At 55.1% G+C, this 24,192-nt stretch overlaps 2 protein-coding genes across 4 annotated transcripts; both read left to right on the top strand.

Moving 5' to 3' along the window:
• The first annotated feature begins 4,613 nt into the window (after positions 1 to 4,613).
• Positions 4,614 to 10,987, top strand: LOC128849835 (zinc finger protein-like 1). Its single transcript, XM_054052460.1, has 4 exons — positions 4,614 to 4,743; positions 9,471 to 9,603; positions 10,215 to 10,356; positions 10,977 to 10,987. Exons 1-4 carry the CDS (start codon positions 4,688 to 4,690, stop codon positions 10,985 to 10,987), a joined length of 342 nt encoding a protein of 113 aa, XP_053908435.1. The 5' UTR covers positions 4,614 to 4,687.
• A 2,720-nt stretch (positions 10,988 to 13,707) lies between these two features.
• On the top strand, positions 13,708 to 24,192 carry LOC128849859 (zinc finger protein-like 1). Of its 3 annotated transcripts, none has more exons than XM_054052512.1 (8): positions 15,173 to 15,296; positions 15,893 to 16,026; positions 18,228 to 18,339; positions 19,700 to 19,893; positions 20,798 to 20,861; positions 21,271 to 21,351; positions 22,337 to 22,463; positions 24,024 to 24,192. In XM_054052512.1, the coding sequence occupies exons 2-8, from the start codon at positions 15,925 to 15,927 to the stop codon at positions 24,178 to 24,180; spliced, it is 837 nt and encodes a 278-aa protein (XP_053908487.1). In that variant the 5' UTR covers positions 15,173 to 15,296; positions 15,893 to 15,924; the 3' UTR covers positions 24,181 to 24,192. The 3 variants fall into 3 exon arrangements, with proteins under 3 accessions (XP_053908488.1, XP_053908487.1, XP_053908486.1); XM_054052511.1 differs by having other exon boundaries at positions 15,175 to 15,367; XM_054052513.1 differs by lacking the exons at positions 15,173 to 15,296; positions 15,893 to 16,026 and adding an exon at positions 13,708 to 13,874.

The raw sequence follows: 24,192 nt of genomic DNA, 5'->3' as shown, positions 1-24,192 counted from the left end.
TCCCCAGTTTATAGGTTCCCCCGCTGCCTTAGGAACCGGAAGGCAAGCAGTGATTTTACCGGCATTCTGTATTCCTGCAAAATCCTTAATTAAGCCTATTATTAAGTTTTCCTCGGGGTCCCTCGAGGGGAGGTGTATTACCTGTGGTGTTGGAGTGGGCTCTATATCTCACCTTTTCTCTATGGGATACTATTATCTTTTCCAATCCTTTGTTAATGTCGAATCGGATTCCTTTTCCCGATGTTACTTCCGCTTTCTGACTTCGAACCGTGCAAGACAGAATGGCATTTTGTTCTGGATGATATCTCACATTTCTATTCTTCCGGTGGGTGCCTGTGGAAAAAGTCATATTCATCGGAAACCGTATTATTATGATGGTCCCGTAGATGGAATCAGACATCCTTCTGGTATGTAGGGTTCAGCTTTGTAGGCTTCCGCTTGCCACTCTCCGGAACCTTCTTTACCCGTGCGTAGTGAATCCAGGAATCAATTCCCTTCGCTTTAACCGCGGTAAAGGGAGTTAACAGCACCAGGGACGGTCCCTTCCACCGTTCTCTCAGTGGTTCCTCAACCCAATCACGGATGTAAACCTCCTCTCCTGGATTGATATTGCGCACTGGGGGTGTTCCAACGCCAAAGGGTCGATTCCAAACCGGAGTACTCCGCGGCCGCGTCAAAGTTCTAGCAAGGGATAACGTATCGTTATCGACATCTTGCCCACCTTTTATATGCATATCGAGGGTAGGTTGTGGCGCCTCGTAGGGTCTTCCGGAAAGGATTTCGTAAGGGCTTCACCCCTATCCCACTTCTGGGTTTTATTCTTCTTCTCAGGAGCGCTATGGGTAACGCTTTGTGGCCGCTGTATTTTGGCTTCCTGACATATCTTATTAATCTGCCTCTTGATTGTCTGATTCATCTTTTCCACCTGTCCGCTCCACTGTGGTCTCCGTATGGAGATTCCAAGAAATTCCCAGCGTTTTACTTATTCCCTGAACAATAGTAACCACAAAATGTGGTCCCTTATCTGCTGATATTCCCAGAGGAACTCCAAATCTCGGTATAATTTCTCGCAATAACCGCTTGACCGTTTCTTTAGCTCGGTTGGTGCGACAGGGAAAGGCTTCCGGCCATCCAGAGAAGGTGTCAACCCCAACCAATAAATACCGATACCCCCTGGGCCTTAGGGAATTCCACAAAACCAACCTGCCAGGAGTCACCTGGTTCCATACCTACTCTAATATGTCCCATTTCTATCCTTTTCCCAACTATTGGATTATTCTTCGGACAGATTTCGCGTTTTGCATTTATAGATCTTGCCGTTGTTGACATCTGCGTTGAGATTACGCTGCGTTGGAGATAAGTAACCAAAGCTTCTGCTCCCCAATGACATTTTTGATGTTCTGTTTGTAGGATTGTTCGCGTAACGTTAGACGCTACGATTACTCGGCCCGGTTGTTGTTAAGTACCACCCATGCGAATTTAACCGGGCTTTCGTTAGTCCGGCTATAGTTTCTCGTCTTCTTCTGAATACTTTGGTTTTTGTGTTAAGTAATTTTGGAAAGGGTTTACCTTCGTAGGTATTAAGGCCATCGTATTTTGTACCTGCCGTGCAGCTTGCCGGGCTGTCCGATCCGCTAGGGAGTTTCCTTCCGCGAAGACCTTCCTACTGGTCTTTTCCAGCTTTCCTAGTTTCGGTGTTAAAACCCCCAATGCCAATCGTTGTCTTTCGTGGACAAACAGTTGGAAGTCTTTGGTTAGGTCTGGTAGGCCCTAATGCCGGCGCTCTGGTCAAAGCCTCTTTTAGCTTCTTGAAGGCCTTTCTTTGAGGTCCTTCCCAAATGAAAGCCGGTGATCTCTGAGCCTCACACAGAGGTTTTGCTATTAGTCCATAGTCCAAAATCCATAGCCTGCACCGGCCTGTCATTCCTAAGGATGACCTGAGCTCATGGAAGTTCCTGGGGTCGGGGATGGCACAAATAGCCTGAACGCCATCCATTCCCAATTTTCTTTGCCCTTGTCTTATCTCACATCCGAGATATCCTACAGTTGTACGTGCGATTTGAACCTTTCCTCGACAAACCTCGTAGCCATTCCATCCTAATTGGTTCAAAATGTCAATGGTTCCCTGGATACACGTTGGCTCCAACCCTGTCGCAATCAGAATGTCATCAACGTATTGTAGTAGGAGATATTGGGCTCGCGGTACCTCAATTTGTCCTCGTTCTGTCCGTAGCTCCAGCTCCTTTGCCAGCTGCTTCCCAAAAAGCGTCGGACTGTTCTAGAATCCCTGCGGAAGCCTCGTCCATGTCAACTGCATTTTTCGGCCATTGTGAGGGTTCTCCCATTCGAAAGCGAAGAATTTCCGACTATCTTTGTCGAGGGGAATCCAGAAGAAGGCATCTTTGAAATCAATTGCTGTAAACCATTTGTGTTTCTCCTTCGCAGACGTTAACAATGTGTACGGATTAACTACTACCGGGTGTATATCTTCCGTGATTTCATTAATAGCCCTTAAGTCCTGTACCAATGTATATTCTCCATTTGCTTTCTTTACTGGAAAAATTGGGGTATTTTCCCCCTAACCTCACTTTCATCAGGGGTTCATCTTTTCCCGATCCTCTATTTCTACCCCATCACCTTCTACTCCAGTATCTCTGGGGGTGGTGGGGCCGACGGAGCCACTCATAAATCAAAATCATCCTCTTCCGTACGCCGCGAAGCATTTTCCACCGCCAGACATTCCATACGTTTCTTCTTGAGGGGCTTTTTGGGGTCGGGGGGGGCTTTGGGGGTCTGAGGGAGGGCTTTAAGGGCCCTATTTTGGGGGTTTGGGGGTGCATTTGGGGGTCTGGGGGGGGATTTTGGAGCCCTTTGGGGTCTGGGGGGGCCATTCTGGGTCATTTTTGGCCCTCCTGACTCCATTTTGGGGGTTCTGGAGGGACCTTTTTAGGGTCTGGGGGGGTCTCCCGACCCCCTATTTTTTTGGGGGGGTCCCCATTTTTTTGGGGGCGTTCCCACACCCCTTTTTTGGGGGGGGGGGCACTTTACCCCCCCCCCAAACTGTTTCTAAAGCGCTTTTAACCCTATTTTTGAAGCCCCCGATGTGTCTTTAACCCCATTTTTGGGGCGTTTTCATGCTTTTCACCCCATTTTTTTCAGCCTGGGGGGGGTCCTAAATTTCTTGGGGCCCCCCCAAAATGATCTCTTTCTTCCCCCTCCTCCCACAGGACCCCCTTTTTACCACCTCCCCCCAAAAAAAATGGGGCTCTGTAAGTGCCCCAAACGCAAAGTGACGAATCTCTTCTGCTTTGAGCATCGGGTTAACGTCTGCGAGAGCTGCCTCGTTTCTGGCCATCAAAAGGTTAAATTTGGGGGGGAAAGGGTTAATTTAGGGGACCCTCTGCCCCATAGCTGCCCCATAGCGGCCTCTCCTGCCCCATAGAGGCCTTTTCTGCCCCATAGAGCTCTCCAGTCCCATAAGTGCCCAATAGGCTCCTATTGACCTGTAAGTGTTTCATAGCTCTCTCTGCCCCATAACTGCCCCATTGCCCCATAGCTGCCCCATAGCGGCCTCTCCTGCCCCATAGCGGCCTCTCCTGCCCCATAGAGCCTTTTCTGCCTCATAGATGCCCCATAGAGCTTTCCAGTCCCATAAGTGCCCAATAGGCTCCTATTGACCTGTAAGTGTTTCATAGCTCTCTCTGCCCCACAACTGCCCCATTGCCCCATAGCTGCCCCATAGAGGCCTTTCCTGCCCCATAGAGGCCTTTCCTGCCCCATAGAGGCCTTTTCTGCCCCATAGATGCCCCATAGAGCCCCCCAGTCCGTAAGTGCCCAATAGGCTCCTATTAACCCATAAGTGTTTCATAGCTTTCTCTGCCCCATAACTGCCCCATTGCCCCATAGCGGCCTTTCCTGCCCCATAGCGGCCTTTTCTGCCCCATAGATGACCCATAGAACCCTCCAGTCCCATAAGTGCCCAATAGACTCCTATTACCCCATAAGCATTTCATAGCTTTCTCTGCCCCATAGCTGCCCCATTGCCCCATAGCTGCCCCATAGCGGCCTCTCCTGCCCCATAGCGGCCTCTCCTGCCCCATAGAGCCTTTTCTGCCCCATAGAACCCTCCAGTCCCATAAGTGCCCAATAGACTCCTATTACCCCATAAGCATTTCATAGCTTTCTCTGCCCCATAGCTGCCCCACTGCCCCATAGCTGCCCCATAGCGGCCTCTCCTGCCCCATAGCCGCCCCATAGCCCCTACCCTGCCCCACAGCCGCCGCATAGCCCCTCCCCTGCCCCATAGCGCCCTCCCCTGCCCCATAGCTGCCCCATAGCCGCCCTATAGCCCCTCCCCTGCCCCATGGCCGCCCCACAGCTGCCCCATAACCCCTCCTCTGCCCCATAGCCGCCCCACAGCTGCCCCATAGCCCCTCCCCTGCCCCATAGCTGCACCACAGCCCCTCCCCTGCCCCACAGCCCCTCCCCTGCCCCATAGCCGCCCCATAGCCGCCGCTCACCCGCCGATCGCCGTCTCCCTCCTCCTCCTTCTCCTCCCGCCATCGCCGTTCGAACCCGCCGGAAGTGACGTCACCTCAGCGCGCGCCAAGGACGGCCTCGAGCCCGGGGTGGGAGGGAGGGGTCTCTCCCCACTTCCCCTTCTCCGCCATCTTGAGTGTGGCGCCAAATGACACAAGAAGACCGCCACCACCCCCAGCAGCAGCGCAGAGCGCCACACTTCCGGTAAGCACACCGGAAGTAGCGACTAAACCCGGAAGTGCCGTGCCAGCGGGGCAGCGTCGCTATAGGAACCGGTGGGTGGGGAGGGGGCGCTATGGGGTGGGGGGAAAGGCGCTTTTTGGGGTCCGGGGGGGCTTTTTGGGGTCGGGGGGGGGCTTTGGGGGTTTGAGGGAGGGCTTTAAGGGCCCTATTTTGGGGGTTTGGGGGTGCATTTGGGGGTCTGGGGGGGATTTTGGAGGCCTTTGGGGTCTGGGGGGGCCATTTTGGGGGGTCTGGGGGGGCCCTTTTGGGTCTAGGGGGGCTTTTAGGGCCCTATTTTGGGTCTGGGGGGGTCATTTTGGGGGCTCCAGAGTCCATTTTGGGGGTCTGAAGAGGCCTTTTTGGGATCTGGGGGGGGCCTTTTGGGTCTGGGGGGGCTTTTGGGGCCCTATTTTGGGTCTGGGGGGGGCTTTTAGGGCCCTATTTTGCATCTGGGGGGGCTTTTGGGGCCCTATTTTGGGTCTGGGGGGGGCTTTTAGGGCCCTATTTTGCATCTGGGGGGGGCTTTTAGGGCCCTATTTTGGATCTGGGGGGGCTTTTGGGGCCCTATTTTGGGTCTGGGGGGGCCCTTTTGGGTCATTTTTGGCCCTCCTTGTTAGCGTAGAGACAAACACATAACCATCCGAAGAAGGTTTATATGCGGTGCTTTATTTCGAGGCCCCGGGAACCAGGGCTACGCACCCAAATCTGGTTCCAAAGATAAGATTTCTTCGGGCTCTTGTAGCCACCCGCCTAAATGAATCCCCAATCCATTAAACAATTCTCCTATCCAATCATGGCCGATCTCTTTCCTTTCTTCTTCAGCTTCTTGTTCGATTCTCTTGAGTTGAGATATGTCATATTCCATATCCACGGTTACGTTCGGTATACGCACACAGCAGCGATCAACTCCATCCCTTTAAATACCCGCAAACGTTCCTTCAATAATAAGATATCTAACGCCATTCTGTTCTGCAAAGTCATTTTTGTCGTCGCTTGGAGCTGCGTATTCCAATCTCTGAACCCCTTTTTAGTCACTCTAAAAAAGTTGGAATCACAGTCCCATATTTCAGAACAATTCCACCCAGGTACGTTTTGTATCACTTCTCGACCAACTCCATTATTGGCCAAAAGGGTTGCGGTTTGAATCGTTGCGTCCCGCTTTCCCTCCCATTCGATACACCACGAAGCGTTACCACCGTAGTGGAATTTTTTGCGAGATATTACTTGACCAAATGGTTTCCCATTCGAATTGGTTTTTTGTCTTTCTTGGCATTCCCATTGTGTCTCTGTTTTTTGGGATAATTCTATCAGACGTACATACCCCAAATTCTCCTCCTGAATTCTTAGTAATGAAGGTGGAGTTTGCGAGCCGGTTACAAATCTGTTCTGGCAGCCATTCCCCTTTCGCCCTGACCCGCCGTTCCTTTTCTATGGTTATTTGTTTGCACTCAGTTTTATTTCCCTGTGATGTCGGGAAAGTTATTATTCCCCAGTTTATAGGTTCCCCCGCTGCCTTAGGAACCGGAAGGCAAGCAGTGATTTTACCGGCATTCTGTATTCCTGCAAAATCCTTAATTAACCCTATTATTAAGTTTTCCTCGGGGTCCCTCGAGGGGAGGTGTATTACCTGTGGTGTTGGAGTGGGCTCTATATCTCACCTTTTCTCTATGGGATACTATTATCTTTTCCAATCCTTTGTTAATGTCGAATTGGATTCCTTTTCCCGACGTTACTTCCGCTTTCTGATTTCGAACCGTGCAAGACAGAATGGCATTTTGTTCTGGATGATATCTCACATTTCTATTCTTCCGGTGGGTGCCTGTGGAAAAAGTCATATTCATCGGAAACCGTATTATTATGATGGTCCCGTAGACGGAATCAGACATCCTTCTGGTGTGTAAGTTTCAGCTTTGTAGGACCTTCTTTAACCGGGAACCTTCTTTACCCGTGCGTAGCGAATCCAGGAATCGATTCCCTTCGCTTTAACCGCGGTAAAGGTAGTTAACAGCACCAGGGACGGTCCGTTCCACCGTTCTCTCAGTGGTTCCTCAACCCAATCACGGATGTAAACCTCCTCTCCTGGATTGATATTGCGCACTGGGGGTGTTCCAACGACAAAGGGTCGATTCCAAACCGGAGTACTCCGCGGCCGCGTCAAAGTTCTAGCAAGGGATAACGTATCGTTATCGACATCTTGCCCACCTTTTATATGCATATCGAGGGTAGGTTGTGGCGCCTCGTAGGGTCTTCCGGAAAGGATTTCATAAGGGCTTCACCCCTATCCCACTTCTGGGTTTTATTCTTCTTCTCAGGAGCGCTATGGGTAACGCTTTGTGGCCGCTGTATTTTGGCTTCCTGACATAATCTTATTAATCTGCCTCTTAATTGTCTGATTCATCTTTTCCACCTGTCCGCTCCACTGTGGTCTCCGTATGGAGATTCCAAGAAATTCCCAGCGTTTTACTTATTCCCTGAACAATAGTAGCCACAAAATGTGGTCCCTTATCTGCTGATATTCCCAGAGGAACTCCAAATCTCGGTATAATTTCTCGCAATAACCGCTTAACCGTTTCTTTAGCTTCGGTTGGTGCGACAGGGAAAGGCTTCCGGCCATCCAGAGAAGGTGTCAACCCCAACCAATAAATACCGATACCCCCTGGGCCTTAGGGAATTCCACAAAATCAACCTGCCAGTAGTCACCTGGTTCCATACCTACTCTAATATGTCCCATTTCTATCCTTTTCCCAACGATTGGATTCTTCTTCGGACAGATTTCGCGTTTTGCATTTATAGATCTTGCCGTTGTTAACATCTGCGTTGAGATTACGCTGCGTTGGAGATAAGTAACCAAAGCTTCTGCTCCCCAATGACATTTTTGATGTTCTGTTTGTAGGATTGTTCGCGTAACGTTAGACGCTACGATTACTCGGCCCGGTTGTTGTTAAGTACCACCCATGCGAATTTAACCGGGCTTTCGTTAGTCCGGCTATAGTTTCTCGTCTTCTTCTGAATACTTTGGTTTTTGTGTTAAGTAATTTTGGAAAGGGTTTACCTTCGTAGGTATTAAGGCCATCATATTTTGTACCTGCCGTGCAGCTTGCCGGGCTGTCCGATCCGCTAGGGAGTTTCCTTCCGCCACCTTCCTACTGGTCTTTTCCAGCTTTCCTAGTTTCGGTGTTAAAACCCCCAATGCCAATCGTTGTCTTTCGTGGACAAACAGTTGGAAGTCTTTGGTTAGGTCTGGTAGGCCTAATGCCGGCGCTCTGGTCAAAGCCTCTTTTAGCTTCTTGAAGGCCTTTCTTTGAGGTCCTTCCCAAATGAAAGCCGGTGATCTCTGAGCCTCACACAGAGGTTTTGCTATTAGTCCATAGTCCAAAATCCATAGCCTGCACCGGCCTGGCATTCCTAAGAATGACCTGAGCTCATGGAAGTTCCTGGGTTCGGGGATGGCACAAATAGCCTGAACGCCATCCATTCCCAATTTTCTTTGCCCTTGTCTTATCTCACATCCGAGATATCCTACAGTTGTACGTGCGATTTGAACCTTTCCTCGAGAAACCTCGTAGCCATTCCATCCTAATTGGTTCAAAATGTCAATGGTTCCCTGGATACACGTTGGCTCCAACTCTGTCGCAATCAGAATGTCATCAACGTATTGTAGTAGGAGATATTGGGCTCGCGGTACCTCAATTTGTCCTCGTTCTGTCCGTAGCTCCAGCTCCTTTGCCAGCTGCTTCCCAAAAAGCGTCGGACTGTTCTAGAATCCCTGCGGAAGCCTCGTCCATGTCAACTGCATTTTTCGGCCATTGTGAGGGTTCTCCCATTCGAAAGCGAAGAATTTCCGACTATCTTTGTCGAGGGGAATACAGAAGAAGGCATCTTTGAAATCAATCGCTGTAAACCATTTGTGTTTCTCCTTCACAGACGTTAACAATGTGTACGGATTAACTACTACCGGGTGTATATCTTCCGTGATTTCATTAATAGCCCTTAAGTCCTGTACCAATGTATATTCTCCATTTGCTTTCTTTACTGGAAAAATTGGGGTATTTTCCCCCTAACCTCACTTTCATCAGGGGTTCATCTTTTCCCGATCCTCTATTTCTACCCCATCACCTTCTACTCCAGTATCTCTGGGGGTGGTGGGGCCGACGGAGCCACTCATAAATCAAAATCATCCTCTTCCGTACGCCGCGAAGCATTTTCCACCGCCAGACATTCCATACATTTCTTCTTGAGGGGCTTTTTGGGGTCGGGGGGGGCTTTGGGGGTCTGAGGGAGGGCTTTAAGGGCCCTATTTTGGGGGTTTGGGGGTGCATTTGGGGGTCTGGGGGGGGATTTTGGAGCCCTTTGGGGTCTGGGGGGGCCCTTTTGGGTCATTTTTGGCCCTCCTGACTCCATTTTGGGGGTTCTGGAGGGACCTTTTTAGGGTCTGGGGGGGTCTCCTGACCCCCTATTTTTTTGGGGGGTGTCCCCATTTTTTTGGGGGGGTTCCCACACCCCTTTTTTGGGGGGGGGGGGGGCACTTTACCCCCCCCCAAACTGTTTCTAAAGCGCTTTTAACCCTATTTTTGAAGCCCCCGATATGTCTTTAACCCCATTTTTGGGGCGTTTTCATGCTTTTCACCCCATTTTTTTCAGCCTGGGGGGGGTCCTAAATTTCTTGGGGCCCCCCCAAAATGATCTCTTTCTTCCCCCTCCCCACACAGGACCCCCTTTTTACCACCTCCCCAAAAAAAAATGGGGCTCTGTAAGTGCCCCAAACGCAAAGTGACGAATCTCTTCTGCTTTGAGCATCGGGTTAACGTCTGTGAGAGCTGCCTCGTTTCTGGCCATCAAAAGGTTAAATTTGGGGGGGAAAGGGTTAATTTAGGGGACCCTCTGCCCCATAGCGGCCTCTCCTGCCCCACAGAGGCCTTTTCTGCCCCATAGAGGCCCCATAGAGCTCTCCAGTCCCATAAGTGCCCAATAGGCTCCTATTGACCTGTAAGTGTTTCATAGCTCTCTCTGCCCCACAACTGCCCCATTGCCCCATAGCTGCCCCATAGAGGCCTTTCCTGCCCCATAGCGGCCTCTCCTGCCCCATAGAGCCTTTTCTGCCTCATAGATGCCCCATAGAGCTCTCCAGTCCCATAAGTGCCCAATAGGCTCCTATTGACCTGTAAGTGTTTCATAGCTCTCTCTGCCCCACAACTGCCCCATTGCCCCATAGCTGCCCCATAGAGGCCTTTCCTGCCCCATAGAGGCCTTTCCTGCCCCATAGAGGCCTTTTCTGCCCCATAGAGGCCCCATAGAACCCCTCCAGTCCCATAAGTGCCCAATAGGCTCCTATTGATTCATAAGTGTTTCGTAGCTCTCTCTGCCCCATAACTGCCCCACTGCCCCATAGCTGCCCCATAGCGGCCTCTCCTGCCCCATAGCGCCCCCCTGACCCCTCTCTTTCCCCCCTCCAGTGCATCGTTCAGTCGTACCTCCAATGGCTCCAAGACAGCGACTACAGCCCCGACTGCCCCCTGTGCCGCTGCCCTTTGGCCGCTCGCGACACCGTCCGCCTCGTCTGCTACGGTGGGGGGGGGGGGGGGGGCAAAAAATGGGGTGGGGGGTACCCCAAAACTTTAAGGGGGGACGAGGGGGGCGGCAGGAGGCGGCACGTACCCCAAAACCCCCCGGTTTGGGGGCGCTGGGGGGGTTGAAATCCACGTTTTGGGGGGTTTGGAGAGGTTTGAAATGGACCCCCTTTTTACCACCTCCCCAAAAAAAAATGGGGCTCTGTAAGTGCCCCAAACGCAAAGTGACGAATCTCTTCTGCTTTGAGCATCGGGTTAACGTCTGCGAGAGCTGCCTCGTTTCTGGCCATCAAAAGGTTAAATTTGGGGGGGAAAGGGTTAATTTAGGGGACCCTCTGCCCCATAGCTGCCCCATAGCGGCCTCTCCTGCCCCATAGAGGCCCCATAGAGCTCTCCAGTCCCATAAGTGCCCAATAGGCTCCTATTGACCTGTAAGTGTTTCATAGCTCTCTCTGCCCCACAACTGCCCCATTGCCCCATAGCTGCCCCATAGAGGCCTTTCCTGCCCCATAGAGGCCTTTCCTGCCCCATAGAGGCCTTTTCTGCCCCATATAACCTCTCCAGTCCCATAAGTGCCCAATAGGCTCCTATTGATTCATAAGTGTTTCATAGCTCTCTCTGCCCCATAACTGCCCCATTGCCCCATAGCGGCCCCATAGCGGCCTTTCCTGCCCCATAGCGGCCTTTCCTGCCCCATAGCGGCCTCTCCTGCCCCATAGAGGCCTTTTCTGCCCCATAGATGCCCCATAGAGCCCTACAGTCCCATAAGTGCCCAATAGGCTCCTATTGATTCATAAGTGTTTCGTAGCTCTCTCTGCCCCATAACTGCCCCATAGCTGCCCCATAGCGGCCTCTCCTGCCCCATAGCGCCCCCCTGACCCCTCTCTTTCCCCCCTCCAGTGCATCGTTCAGTCGTACCTCCAATGGCTCCAAGACAGCGACTACAGCCCCGACTGCCCCCTGTGCCGCTGCCCTTTGGCCGCTCGCGACACCGTCCGCCTCGTCTGCTACGGTGGGGGGGGGGGGGCAAAAAACGGGGTGGGGGGTACCCCAAAACTTTAAGGGGGGACGAGGGGGGCGGCAGGAGGCGGCACGTACCCCAAAACCCCCCTTTTGGGGGCGCTGGGGGGGTTGAAATCCACGTTTTGGGGGGTTTGGAGAGGTTTGAAATGGACCCCCTTTTTACCACCTCCCCAAAAAAAAATGGGGCTCTGTAAGTGCCCCAAACGCAAAGTGACGAATCTCTTCTGCTTTGAGCATCGGGTTAACGTCTGCGAGAGCTGCCTCGTTTCTGGCCATCAAAAGGTTAAATTTGGGGGGGAAAGGGTTAATTTAGGGGACCCTCTGCCCCATAGCTGCCCCATAGCGGCCTCTCCTGCCCCATAGAGCCTTTTCTGCCTCATAGATGCCCCATAGAGCTCTCCAGTCCCATAAGTGCCCAATAGGCTCCTATTGACCTGTAAGTGTTTCATAGCTCTCTCTGCCCCATAACTGCCCCATTGCCCCATAGCTGCCCCATAGCGGCCTCTCCTGCCCCATAGCGGCCTCTCCTGCCCCATAGAGGCCTTTTCTGCCTCATAGATGCCCCATAGAGCTCTCCAGTCCCATAAGTGCCCAATAGGCTCCTATTGACCTGTAAGTGTTTCATAGCTCTCTCTGCCCCACAACTGCCCCATTGCCCCATAGCTGCCCCATAGAGGCCTTTCCTGCCCCATAGAGGCCTTTTCTGCCCCATAGAGGCCCCATAGAACCCCTCCAGTCCCATAAGTGCCCAATAGGCTCCTATTGATTCATAAGTGTTTCATAGCTCTCTCTGCCCCATAACTGCCCCATTGCCCCATAGCGGCCCCATAGCGGCCTTTCCTGCCCCATAGCGGTCTCTCCTGCCCCATAGAGGCCTTTTCTGCCCCATAGATGCCCCATAGAGCCCTACAGTCCCATAAGTGCCCAATAGGCTCCTATTGATTCATAAGTGTTTCGTAGCTCTCTCTGCCCCATAGCTGCCCCATAACTGCCCCATAGCTGCCCCATAGCGGCCTCTCCTGCCCCATAGCGCCCCCCTGACCCCTCTCTTTCCCCCCTCCAGTGCATCGTTCAGTCGTACCTCCAATGGCTCCAAGACAGCGACTACAGCCCCGACTGCCCCCTGTGCCGCTGCCCTTTGGCCGCTCGCGACACCGTCCGCCTCGTCTGCTACGGTGGGGGGGGGGGGCAAAAAACGGGGTGGGGGGTACCCCAAAACTTTAAGGGGGGACGAGGGGGGCGGCAGGAGGCGGCACGTACCCCAAAACCCCCCGGTTTGGGGGCGCTGGGGGGGTTGAAATCCACGTTTTGGGGGGTTTGGAGAGGTTTGAAATGGACCCCCTTTTTACCACCTCCCCAAAAAAAAATGGGGCTCTGTAAGTGCCCCAAACGCAAAGTGACGAATCTCTTCTGCTTTGAGCATCGGGTTAACGTCTGCGAGAGCTGCCTCGTTTCTGGCCATCAAAAGGTTAAATTTGGGGGGGAAAGGGTTAATTTAGGGGACCCTCTGCCCCATAGCTGCCCCATAGCGGCCTCTCCTGCCCCATAGAGCCTTTTCTGCCTCATAGATGCCCCATAGAGCTCTCCAGTCCCATAAGTGCCCAATAGGCTCCTATTGACCCGTAAGTGTTTCATAGCTCTCTCTGCCCCATAACTGCCCCATTGCCCCATAGCTGCCCCATAGAGGCCTCTCCTGCCCCATAGAGGCCTTTCCTGCCCCATAGCGGCCTCTCCTGCCCCATAGAGGCCTTTTCTGCCCCATAGAGCTTTCCAGTCCCATAAGTGCCCAATAGGCTCCTATTGACCTGTAAGTGTTTCATAGCTCTCTCTGCCCCACAACTGCCCCATTGCCCCATAGCGGCCCCATAGCGGCCTCTCCTGCCCCATAGCGGCCTCTCCTGCCCCATAGCGGCCTCTCCTGCCCCATAGAGGCCTTTTCTGCCCCATAGATGCCCCATAGAGCCCTACAGTCCCATAAGTGCCCAATAGGCTCCTATTGATTCATAAGTGTTTCATAGCTCTCGCTGCCCCATAACTGCCCCATTGCCCCATAGCTGCCCCATAGCGGCCTCTCCTGCCCCATAGCGCCCCCCTGACCCCTCTCTTTCCCCCCTCCAGTGCATCGTTCAGTCGTACCTCCAATGGCTCCAAGACAGCGACTACAGCCCCGACTGCCCCCTGTGCCGCTGCCCTTTGGCCGCTCGCGACACCGTCCGCCTCGTCTGCTACGGTGGGGGGGGGGGGCAAAAAATAGGGTGGGGGGTACCCCAAAACTTTAAGGGGGGACGAGGGGGGCGGCAGGAGGCGGCACGTACCCCAAAACCCCCCGGTTTGGGGGCGCTGGGGGGGTTGAAATCCACGTTTTGGGGGGTTTGGAGAGGTTTGAAATGGACCCCCTTTTTACCACCTCCCCAAAAAAAAATGGGGCTCTGTAAGTGCCCCAAACGCAAAGTGACGAATCTCTTCTGCTTTGAGCATCGGGTTAACGTCTGCGAGAGCTGCCTCGTTTCTGGCCATCAAAAGGTTAAATTTGGGGGGGAAAGGGTTAATTTAGGGGACCCTCTGCCCCATAGCTGCCCCATAGCGGCCTCTCCTGCCCCATAGAGCCTTTTCTGCCTCATAGATGCCCCATAGAGCTCTCCAGTCCCATAAGTGCCCAATAGGCTCCTATTGACCTGTAAGTGTTTCATAGCTCTCTCTGCCCCATAACTGCCCCATTGCCCCATAGCTGCCCCATAGCGGCCTCTCCTGCCCCATAGCGGCCTCTCCTGCCCCATAGAGCCTTTTCTGACTCATAGATGCCCCATAGAGCTTTCCAGTCCCATAAGTGCCCAATAGGCTCCTATTGACCTGTAAGTGTTTCATAGCTCTCTCTGCCCCACAACTGCCCCATTGCCCCATAGCTGCCCCATAGAGGCCTTTCCTGCCCCATAGAGGCCTTTCCTGCCCCATAGAGGCCTTTTCTGCCCCATAGAGGCCTTTTCTGCCCCATAGATGCCCCATAGAGCCCCCCAGTCCGTAAGTGCCCAATAGGCTCCTATTAACCCATAAGTGTTTCATAGCTTTCTCTGCCCCATAACTGCCCCATTGCCCCATAGCTGCCCCATAGCGGCCTTTCCTGCCCCATAGCGGCCTTTTCTGCCCCATAGATGCCCCATAGAACCCTCCAGTCCCATAAGTGCCCAATAGACTCCTATTGATTCATAAGTGTTTCATAGCTCTCTCTGCCCCATAACTGCCCCATTGCCCCATAGCGGCCCCATAGCGGCCTTTCCTGCCCCATAGCGGCCTTTCCTGCCCCATAGCGGCCTCTCCTGCCCCATAGAGGCCTTTTCTGCCCCATAGATGCCCCATAGAGCCCTACAGTCCCATAAGTGCCCAATAGGCTCCTATTGATTCATAAGTGTTTCATAGCTCTCTCTGCCCCATAACTGCCCCACTGCCCCATAGCTGCCCCATAGCGGCCTCTCCTGCCCCACAGCCGCCCCATAGCCCCTCCCCTGCCCCATAGCGCCCTCCCCTGCCCCATAGCTGCCCCATAGCCGCCCTATAGCCCCTCCCCTGCCCCATGGCCGCCCCACAGCTGCCCCATAACCCCTCCTCTGCCCCATAGCCGCCCCACAGCTGCCCCATAGCCCCTCCCCTGCCCCATAGCTGCCCCACAGCCCCTCCCCTGCCCCACAGCCCCTCCCCTGCCCCATAGCCGCCCCATAGCCGCCGCTCACCCGCCGATCGCCGTCTCCCTCCTCCTTCTCCTCCCGCCATCGCCGTTCGAACCCGCCGGAAGTGACGTCACCTCAGCGCGCGCCAAGGACGGCCTCGAGCCCGGGGTGGGAGGGAGGGGTCTCTCCCCACTTCCCCTTCTCCGCCATCTTGAGTGTGGCGCCAAATGACACAAGAAGACCGCCACCACCCCCAGCAGCAGCGCAGAGCGCCACACTTCCGGTAAGCACACCGGAAGTAGCGACTAAACCCGGAAGTGCCGTGCCAGCGGGGCAGCGTCGCTATAGGAACCGGTGGGTGGGGAGGGGGCGCTATGGGGTGGGGGGAAAGGCGCTTTTTGGGGTCCGGGGGGGCTTTTTGGGGTCGGGGGGGGCTTTGGGGGTCTGAGGGAGGGCTTTAAGGGCCCTATTTTGGGGGTTTGGGGGTGCATTTGGGGGTCTGGGGGGGGATTTTGGAGCCCTTTGGGGTCTGGGGGGGCCATTTTGGGTCATTTTTGGCCCTCCTGACTCCATTTTGGGGGTTCTGGAGGGACCTTTTTAGGGTCTGGGGGGGTCTCCTGACCCCCTATTTTTTGGGGGGGGTCCCCATTTTTTTGGGGGGGTTCCCACACCCCTTTTTTTGGGGGGGGGGGGCACTTTACCCCCCCCCAAACTGTTTCTAAAGCGCTTTTAACCCTATTTTTGAAGCCCCCGATGTGTCTTTAACCCCATTTTTGGGGCGTTTTCATGCTTTTCACCCCATTTTTTTCAGCCTGGGGGGGGTCCTAAATTTCTTGGGGCCCCCCCAAAATGATCTCTTTCTTCCCCCTCCCCCCACAGGACCCCCTTTTTACCACCTCCCCCCAAAAAAAATGGGGCTCTGTAAGTGCCCCAAACGCAAAGTGACGAATCTCTTCTGCTTTGAGCATCGCGTTAACGTCTGCGAGAGCTGCCTCGTTTCTGGCCATCAAAAGGTTAAATTTGGGGGGGAAAGGGTTAATTTAGGGGACCCTCTGCCCCATAGAGGCCTCTCCTGCCCCATAGAGGCCTCTCCTGCCCCATAGAGCCCTTTCCTGCCCCATAGATGCCCCATAGAACCCTACAGTCCCATAAGTGCCCAATAGGCTCCTATTACCCCATAAGCATTTCATAGCTCTCTCTGCCCCATAACTGCCCCATTGCCCCATAGCTGCCCCATAGCGGCCTCTCCTGCCCCACAGCGGGTTCTCCTGCCCCACAGAGGCCTTTTCTGCCCCATAGATGCCCCATAGAACCCCCCAGTCCCATAAGTGCCCAATAGGCTCCTATTGACCCGTAAGCGTTTCATAGCTCCTTCTGCCCCATAACTGCCCCATTGACCCATAGCTGCCCCATAGCGGCCTCTCCTGCCCCATAGCGGCCTCTCCTGCCCCATAGCGGCCTTTTCTGCCCCATAGAGGCCTTTTCTGCCCCATAGATGCCCCATAGAACCCTCCAGTCCCATAAGTGCCCAATAGACTCCTATTGACCCATAAGTGTTTCATACGTCTCTGTGCCCCATAATTGCCCCATTGCCCCATAGCTGCCCCCCAGAGGCCTTTCCTGCCCCATAGCGGCCTTTCCTGCCCCATAGAGGCCTTTTCTGCCCCATAGATGCCCCATAGAGCCCTCCAGTCCCATAAGTGCCCAATAGGCTCCTATTGACCCATAAGTGTTTCATAGTTCTCTCTGCCCCATAACTGCCCCATTGCCCTATAGCTGCCCCATAGCGGCCTCTCCTGCCCCATAGAGCCTTTTCTGCCCCATAGATGCCCCATAGAGCCCACCAGTCCCATAAGTGCCCAATAGGCTCCTATTGACCTGTAAGTGTTTCATACGTCTCTCTGCCCCATAACTGCCCCATTGCCCCATAGCTGCCCCCCAGAGGCCTTTCCTGCCCCATAGCGGCCTTTCCTGCCCCATAGAGGCCTTTTCTGCCCCATAGATGCCCCATAGAGCCCTCCAGTCCCATAAGTGCCCAATAAGCTCCTATTGACCCATAAGTGTTTCATAGCTCTTTCTGCCCCATAACTGCCCCATTGCCCTATAGCTGCCCCATAGCGGCCTCTCCTGCCCCATAGAGCCCTTTCCTGCCCCATAGATGCCCCATAGAGCCCCCCAGTCCCATAAGTGCCCAATAGGCTCCTATTGACCTGTAAGTGTTTCATACGTTTCTCTGCCCCATAACTGCCCCACTGCCCCATAACTGCCCCATTGCCCCATATCTGCCCCATAGCGGCTTCTCCTGCCCCATAGCGGCCTCTCCTGCCCCATAGATACCCCATAGAGCCCCCCAGTCCCATAAGTGCCCAATAGGCTCCTATTGACCCGTAAGCGTTTCATAGCTCTCTCTGCCCCATAACTGCCCCATAGATCCCTCTTCTGCCCCATAGATCCCTCTTCTGCCCCATAGAGCCCTCTCCTGCCCCACAGAGCCCTTTCATGCCCCATAGATGCCCCATAGAACTCTCCAGTCCCATAACTGCCCAATAGGCTCCTATTGACCCATAAGTGTTTCATCGCTCTCTCTGCCCCATAACTGCCCCACTGCCCCATAGCTGCCCCATAGCGGCCTCTCCTGCCCCATAACAGTCTCTCCTGCCCCATAGAGGCCTCTCCTGCCCCATAGAGCCCTTTTCTGCCCCATAGATGCTCCATAGAACCCTCCAGTCCCATAAGTGCCCAATAGGCTCCTATTGACCTGTAAGTGTTTCATAGCTCTCTCTGCCCCACAACTGCCCCATTGCCCCATAGCTGCCCCATAGCGGCCTCTCCTGCCCCATAGCGGCCTCTCCTGCCCCATAGAGCCTTTTCTGCCTCACAGATGCCCCATAGAGCTCTCCAGTCCCATAAGTGCCCAATAGGCTCCTATTGACCTGTGTTTCATAGCTCTCTCTGCCCCACAACTGCCCCATTGCCCCATAGCTGCCCCATAGAGGCCTTTCCTGCCCCATAGAGGCCTTTCCTGCCCCATAGAGGCCTTTTCTGCCCCATAGATGCCCCATAGAGCCCTACAGTCCCATAAGTGCCCAATAGGCTCCTATTGATTCATAAGTGTTTCGTAGCTCTCTCTGCCCCATAACTGCCCCATAGCTGCCCCATAGCGGCCTCTCCTGCCCCATAGCGCCCCCCTGACCCCTCTCTTTCCCCCCTCCAGTGCATCGTTCAGTCGTACCTCCAATGGCTCCAAGACAGCGACTACAGCCCCGACTGCCCCCTGTGCCGCTGCCCTTTGGCCGCTCGCGACACCGTCCGCCTCGTCTGCTACGGTGGGGGGGGGGGGGCAAAAAATGGGGTGGGGGGTACCCCAAAACTTTAAGGGGGGACGAGGGGGGCGGCAGGAGGCGGCACGTACCCCAAAACCCCCCGTTTGGGGGCGCTGGGGGGGTTGAAATCCACGTTTCGGGGGGTTTGGAGGGGTTTGAAATGGGTTTTTTTTTGGGGGGGGGTAAAAGGGGGAGAACCCCAAGAGGTGGAGGGGGAAAATGGGGCAAACCCCCCCCCAAATGGTTTTGGGGTGTTTTAGGGTGATTTGAGGGCTTGAAAGAGGTTTTTGGGGGGGTTGGGGGGCTTCAAAACTGCCTTTTTGGGGGTGAGGGGGGCCTTGAAACTGCCTTTTTGGGGGTGAAAGGCCTTAAAACTGCTCTTTTGGGGGTCAAAATGGCCATTTGGGGAGTGAAAATGGCTCTTTTTGGGGTCGGGGATCCTCAAAACTGCCTTTTTGGGATGAAAATGGCCCTTTTTGGGGTGAAAATGAGCCTTTTGGGGGCAAAAATGGCCCTTTTTGGGGTCGGGGAACCTCAAAACTGCCTTTTTGAGGTTGAAAACGGCCCTATTTGGGTTGAAAATGGCCCTTTTTGGTGTTGGTGAACCTCGAAACTGCCTTTTTGAAGGTAAAAACGGCCCCTTTTGGGTCAAAAATGGCCCTTTTTGGGGTGGGGACCCTCAAAACTGCCTTTTCAGGATGAAAATGGCCCTTTTTGGGTTGAAAATGGCCCTTTTTGGGGTCGGGGAACCTCGAAACTGCCTTTTTGGAGGTAAAAAATGGCCCTTTTTGGGGTGGAGATCCTCAAAACTGCCTTTTTAGGATGAAAATGGTCCTTTTTAGGGGTGAAAATGTCTTTTTGGGGTCAAAAATGGCCCTTTTTGGGACCGGGGAACCTCGAAACTGCCTTTTTGAGGTTGAAAACGGCCCTTTTGGGGTCAAAAATGGCCCTTTTTGGGGTTGGGGACCCTCGAAACTGCTTTTTAGGATGAAAATGGCCCTTTTGGGGGTGAAAATGGTCCTTTTTGGGGTCGGGGAACCTCAAAACTGCTTTTTTGGAGGTAAAAAAGGCCCTTTTTGGGTCAAAAATGGCCCTTTTTGGGGTGGGGGAACCTCGAAACTGCTTTTTTGAGGTTGAAAATGGCCCTTTTGGGGTCAAAAATGGCGCTTTTTGGGGTGGGGGAACCTCGAAACTGCCTTTTTGAGGTTGAAAATGGCCCTTTTGGGGCTAAAAACGGCCCTTTTGGGGATGAAAATGGCGCTTTTTCTCGGGGGGTTCCTCGAAACTGCCTTTTTTTTGGTCGGGGGGAGCCTCGAAACTGCCGTTTTGGGGTGACTCCGCCCCCTTTTCCCCCCCTCCCCAGATGTTTTCCACTGGTCGTGCCTGTCGGGACGGGCGCGGGCGCTGCCCCCCCGCACGGCGCCCGGCGGCCATCGCTGCCCCACATGTGGGGGGCCGCTCTTCCCGCCCCCCAACTTGGAGGGACCCGTGGCTACCGCCCTGCGAGCCCGACTAGCCACGGCCACCTGGGCCCGGCCCGGCCTGGGGCTGCCGCTGGTGAGAGCCTCTGCCCCATAAGTGACCCTCTCTGACCCATAAGTGACCCCCTCTGACCCATAAGTGACCCATTTCACCCCATAAGTGACCCCTTGTGCCCCATAAGTGACCCTTTGCACCCCATAAGTGACACTTGTGCCCCATAAGTGACGCCCTCTGACCCATAAGTGACACTTGCGCCCCATAAGTGACCTTTTGCGCCCCATGAGTGCCCCTTTTGCCCCATAAGTGACAATTTGTGCCCCATAAGTGACACTTGTGCCCCATAAGTGAACTCTTTTGCCCCATAAGTGACCCCTTGTGCCCCATAAGTGACCCATTGCACCCCATAAGTGACCTTTTGTGCCCCATAGTGATCCTTTGCACCCCATAAGTGACCCCTTGTGCCCCATAAGTGACCCTTTGCGCCTCATAAGAGTCCATTTGTGCCCCATGAGTGCCCCTTTTGCCCCATAAGTGACCCTTTGTGCCTCATAAGAGTCCATTTGCACCCCATAAGTGACCCTTTGCGCCCCATAAGTGACCCTTTGCGCCCCATAAGTGACACTTGTGCCCCATAAGTGACACTTTTCACCCCATAAGTGACCCTTTGTGCCCCATAAGTGACCCCTTGTGCCCCATAGGTGACCCTTTTCACCCCATAAGTGACCGCTTGTGCCCCATAAGTGACACTTGCGCCCCATAAGTGACCCCCTCTGACCCATAAGTGACCCTTTCTGCCCCATAAGTGACTCCTTATACCCCAATAGTGACCTTCTGTGCCCCATAAGTGACCCTTTTCACCCCATAAGTGCCCTTTTGTGCCCCATAAGTACCCCCTTCTGCCCCATAAGTGCCCTTTTCTGCCCCATAAGTACCCCTTTCTGCCCCATAAGTGACCCCCTCCCCTTTTCCTGCCCCATAGATTGAGGACTCGGAGGCGACGTCGGAACCGGAGACCCCCGATGGCATCTGGGACGGCTTCGGGGGTGAGGGGGGACCCCAAAATACCCCTTTTACCCCCAAAATACCCCTTTTTGCCCCCAAATACCCCTTTATACCCCAAAAATACCCCCTTTTACCCCCAAAATACCCCTTTTTGCCCCAAATACCCCTTTTTACCCCCAAAATACCCCTTTTTGCCCCCAAATACCCCTTTATACCCCCAAAATACCCCCTTTTACCCCCAAAATACCCCTTTTTGCCCCAAATACCTCTTTTTACCCCCAAAATACCCCTTTTTGCCCCAAATTACCCCTTTTTACCCCCAAAATACCCCTTTTTACCCCCAAATACCCCTTTTTTACCCCCAAATACCCCTTTTTACCCCCAAATACCCCTTTTTTACCCCCAAATACCCCTTTTGACCCCCAAAATACCCTTCTTTTCGCCCCATAGCGCCGGAGCCGCCCCCCCCACCGCCCCCTCTGCCCCATAGCGTCGTCCACATGGGGGGAGAGACCCCCCCCACACACACGGGTGAGTCGCTATGGGGCACAGACCCCCATCTATGGGGCAGAGGGACTCGCTGTGGGGCTGAGGGAGTCGCTATGGGGCACAGACCCCCATCTGTGGGGCAGAGACCCCCATCTGTGGGGCAGAGGGACTCGCTGTGGGGCTGAGGGATTTGCTATGGGGCAGAAATCCCCCGCTATGGGGCAGAGGGAGTTCCTATGGGGCAGAGGGACTCGCTATGGGGCAGAGACCCCATCTATGGGGCAGAGGGACTCGCTATGGGGCAGAGATGCCCATCTGTGGGGCAGAGGGAGTTGCTATGGGGCAGAGGGACTCGCTATGGGGCAGAGACCCCCATCTATGGGGCAGAGGGACTCGCTATGGGGCAGAGGGAGTCGCTATGGGGCACAGACCCTCATCTATGGGGCAGAGGGACTCGCTATGGGGCAGAGGGACTCGCTATGGGGCAGAAATCCCCCGCTATGGGGCAGAGGGAGTCACTATGGGGCATAGACCCCCATCTGTGGGGCAGAGGGAGTTGCTATGGGGCAGAGACCCCCATCTGTGGGGCAGAGGGACTCGCTATGGGGCAGAGACCCCCATCTGTGGGGCAGAGGGACTCGCTATGGGGCAGAGACCCCCATCTGTGGGGCAGAGGGACTCGCTATGGGGCAGAGACCCCATCTATGAGGCAGAGGGACTCGCTATGGGGCAGAGTTGCCCATCTGTGGGGCAGAGGGAGTTGCTATGGGGCAGAGACCCCCATCTATGGGGCAGAGGGACTCGCTATGGGGCAGAGACGCCCCGCTATGGGGCAGAGGGATTTGCTATGGGGCAGAGGGACTCACTATGGGGCAGAGACCCCCATCTATGGGGCAGAGAGACTCACTATGGGGCAGAGACCCCCATCTATGGGGCAGAGGGACTCGCTATGGGGCAGAAATCCCCCGCTATGGGGCAGAGAGAGTCGCTATGGGGCTGAGGGTTCCCCCTGTCGTCCCCCCCCCAGGCTCTGCCCCACGGAAACCACTTGTGGGGCGCGAGAGTCGAGCGCTTCCCGACCGCGATGAGGACAAATATCGGCGGCGGCTGCCCCACAAGTGGCTGCCCCACAAGTGGCTGCCCCACAGCCTGCGGTGAGCACCGGCGCACTTGGGGGGCACTTATGGGGCTGAGGGGGCACTTGTGGGGCTGAGGGGGCATTTGGGGGCACTTATGGGGCTGAGGGAGTACTTATGAGGCACTTATGGGGCTGAGGGGATACTTGTGGGTCACTTGTGGGGCTGAGGGGGCACTTGGGGGGCACTTGTGGGACTGAAGGGGCACTTATGGGGCACTTGGGGGGCTGCGGGGGCACTTGTGGGGCACTTATGGGGCTGAGGAGGGCACTTGTGGGGCTGAGGGGGCACTTATGGGGCACTTGTGGGGCTGAGGGGGCACTTGTAGAGCTGAGGGGGTACTTATGGGGCACTTGTGGGGCTGAAGGGGCACTTGTGGGGCTGAGGGGATACTTATGGGGCACTTGTGGGGCTGACAGGGGCTCTTGGGGGCACTTGTGGGGCTGAGGGAGCACTTGTGGGGCTGAGGGGGCACTTGTGGGGCTAAGGGTGCACTTGGGGGGCACTTATGGGGCTGGGGGGGCACTTATGGGTCACTTGTGGGGCTGATGGGGTACTTATGGGGCACTTGTGGGGCCGAGGGGGCACTTGGGGGGCACTTATGGGACCGAGGGGGCACTTATGGGGCACTTGTGGGGCTGAGGGGGTACTTATGGGGCACTTGGGGGGCCGAGGGGGTACTTGGGGGGCACTTATGGGGCTGAGGGGGCACTTGTGGGGCTGAGGGGGCAATTATGGTCCTGAAGGAGCATTTGTGGGGCACTTATGGGGCTGAAAGGGCACTTGTGGGGCTGAGGGGCCCTTATGGGGCTGAGGGGGCACTTATGGGGCAGGAGGGAGCACTTGTGGGGCTGAGGAGCACTTATGGGGCACTTGTGGGGCTGAGGGGGCACTTGGGGGGTACTTATGGGGCTGAGGGGGCACTTGTGGGGCACTTATGGGGCTGAGGAGGGCACTTATGGGGCTGTGGGGGCACTTGTGGGGCACTTGTGGGGTTGAGGGGGCAATTATGGTCCTGAAGGAGCATTTGTGGGGCACTTATGGGGCTGAAAGGGCACTTGTGGGGCATATGAGTTGCACTTATGGGGCAGGAGGGAGCACTTGTGGGGCTGAGGAGCACTTATGGGGCACTTGTGGGGCTGAGGGGGCAGTTGGGGGGCACTTATGGGGCAGGAGGGAGCACTTGTCGGGCTGAGGAGCACTTATGGGGCACTTGTGGGGCTGAGGAGGCACTTGGGGGGTACTTATGGGGCTGAGGGGGCACTTGTGGGGCACTTATGGGGCTGAGGAGGGCACTTATGGGGCTGAGGGGGCACTTGTGGGGCTGAGGGGGGCACTTACGGGGCTGAGGGGGCACTTACGGCGCACTTGTGGGGCTGAGGAGGGCGGGAAAACACCCGTGTGTCACGTGCTCCCTTCACAATGGCGTCCCCTGTGTCACGTGCTCCCTTCATCATGGCCTCCCCTTTGTCACGTGATCCCTGCATTACCCGGAGTGTCCCCTTTATGAATGGCGCTCTCGGGTGTCACGTGCTCCTTTGAACCCCACCCCCCCAGTGTCACGTGCTCTCCCCTCAGGTGCCGCCGCCCCCCCCCCCGCCCGGCGCTTCTCTTTGGGGCTGTAATGGCGCTTCTGCTGCTGTTGCTGCTCGGAGGAGGGGGGGGGCTCACCCGGGGGGGCTCCGATCCGGCTTTGGATCCTCTCAACAACCCCCACATCCGAGTTGGGCCCTGAACGGAACCCCCC

This window comes from Cuculus canorus, chromosome 34, assembly GCF_017976375.1.
Source record: "Cuculus canorus isolate bCucCan1 chromosome 34, bCucCan1.pri, whole genome shotgun sequence".
In the NCBI taxonomy this organism is placed as follows: Eukaryota; Metazoa; Chordata; class Aves; order Cuculiformes; family Cuculidae; genus Cuculus; species Cuculus canorus.
This window is presented reverse-complemented; position numbering and strand designations above follow the sequence as displayed.

Bases quoted from the DNA above. Each gene is read 5' to 3' on its own strand.
- LOC128849835 (XM_054052460.1), top strand. From the start codon at position 4,688: ATGACACAAGAAGACCGCCACCACCCCCAGCAGCAGCGCAGAGCGCCA. The intron at 4,744-9,470 runs GTAAGCACACCG...CTCCCCACACAG, and splicing joins CGCAGAGCGCCACACTTCCG to GACCCCCTTTTTACCACCTC. The intron at 9,604-10,214 runs GTTAAATTTGGG...TCCCCCCTCCAG, and splicing joins TCGTTTCTGGCCATCAAAAG to TGCATCGTTCAGTCGTACCT.
- LOC128849859 (XM_054052513.1), top strand. From the start codon at position 13,773: ATGGGGCTCTGTAAGTGCCCCAAACGCAAAGTGACGAATCTCTTCTGC. The intron at 19,894-20,797 runs GTGAGAGCCTCT...CCTGCCCCATAG, and splicing joins CCGGCCTGGGGCTGCCGCTG to ATTGAGGACTCGGAGGCGAC. The intron at 20,862-21,270 runs GTGAGGGGGGAC...TTCGCCCCATAG, and splicing joins CATCTGGGACGGCTTCGGGG to CGCCGGAGCCGCCCCCCCCA.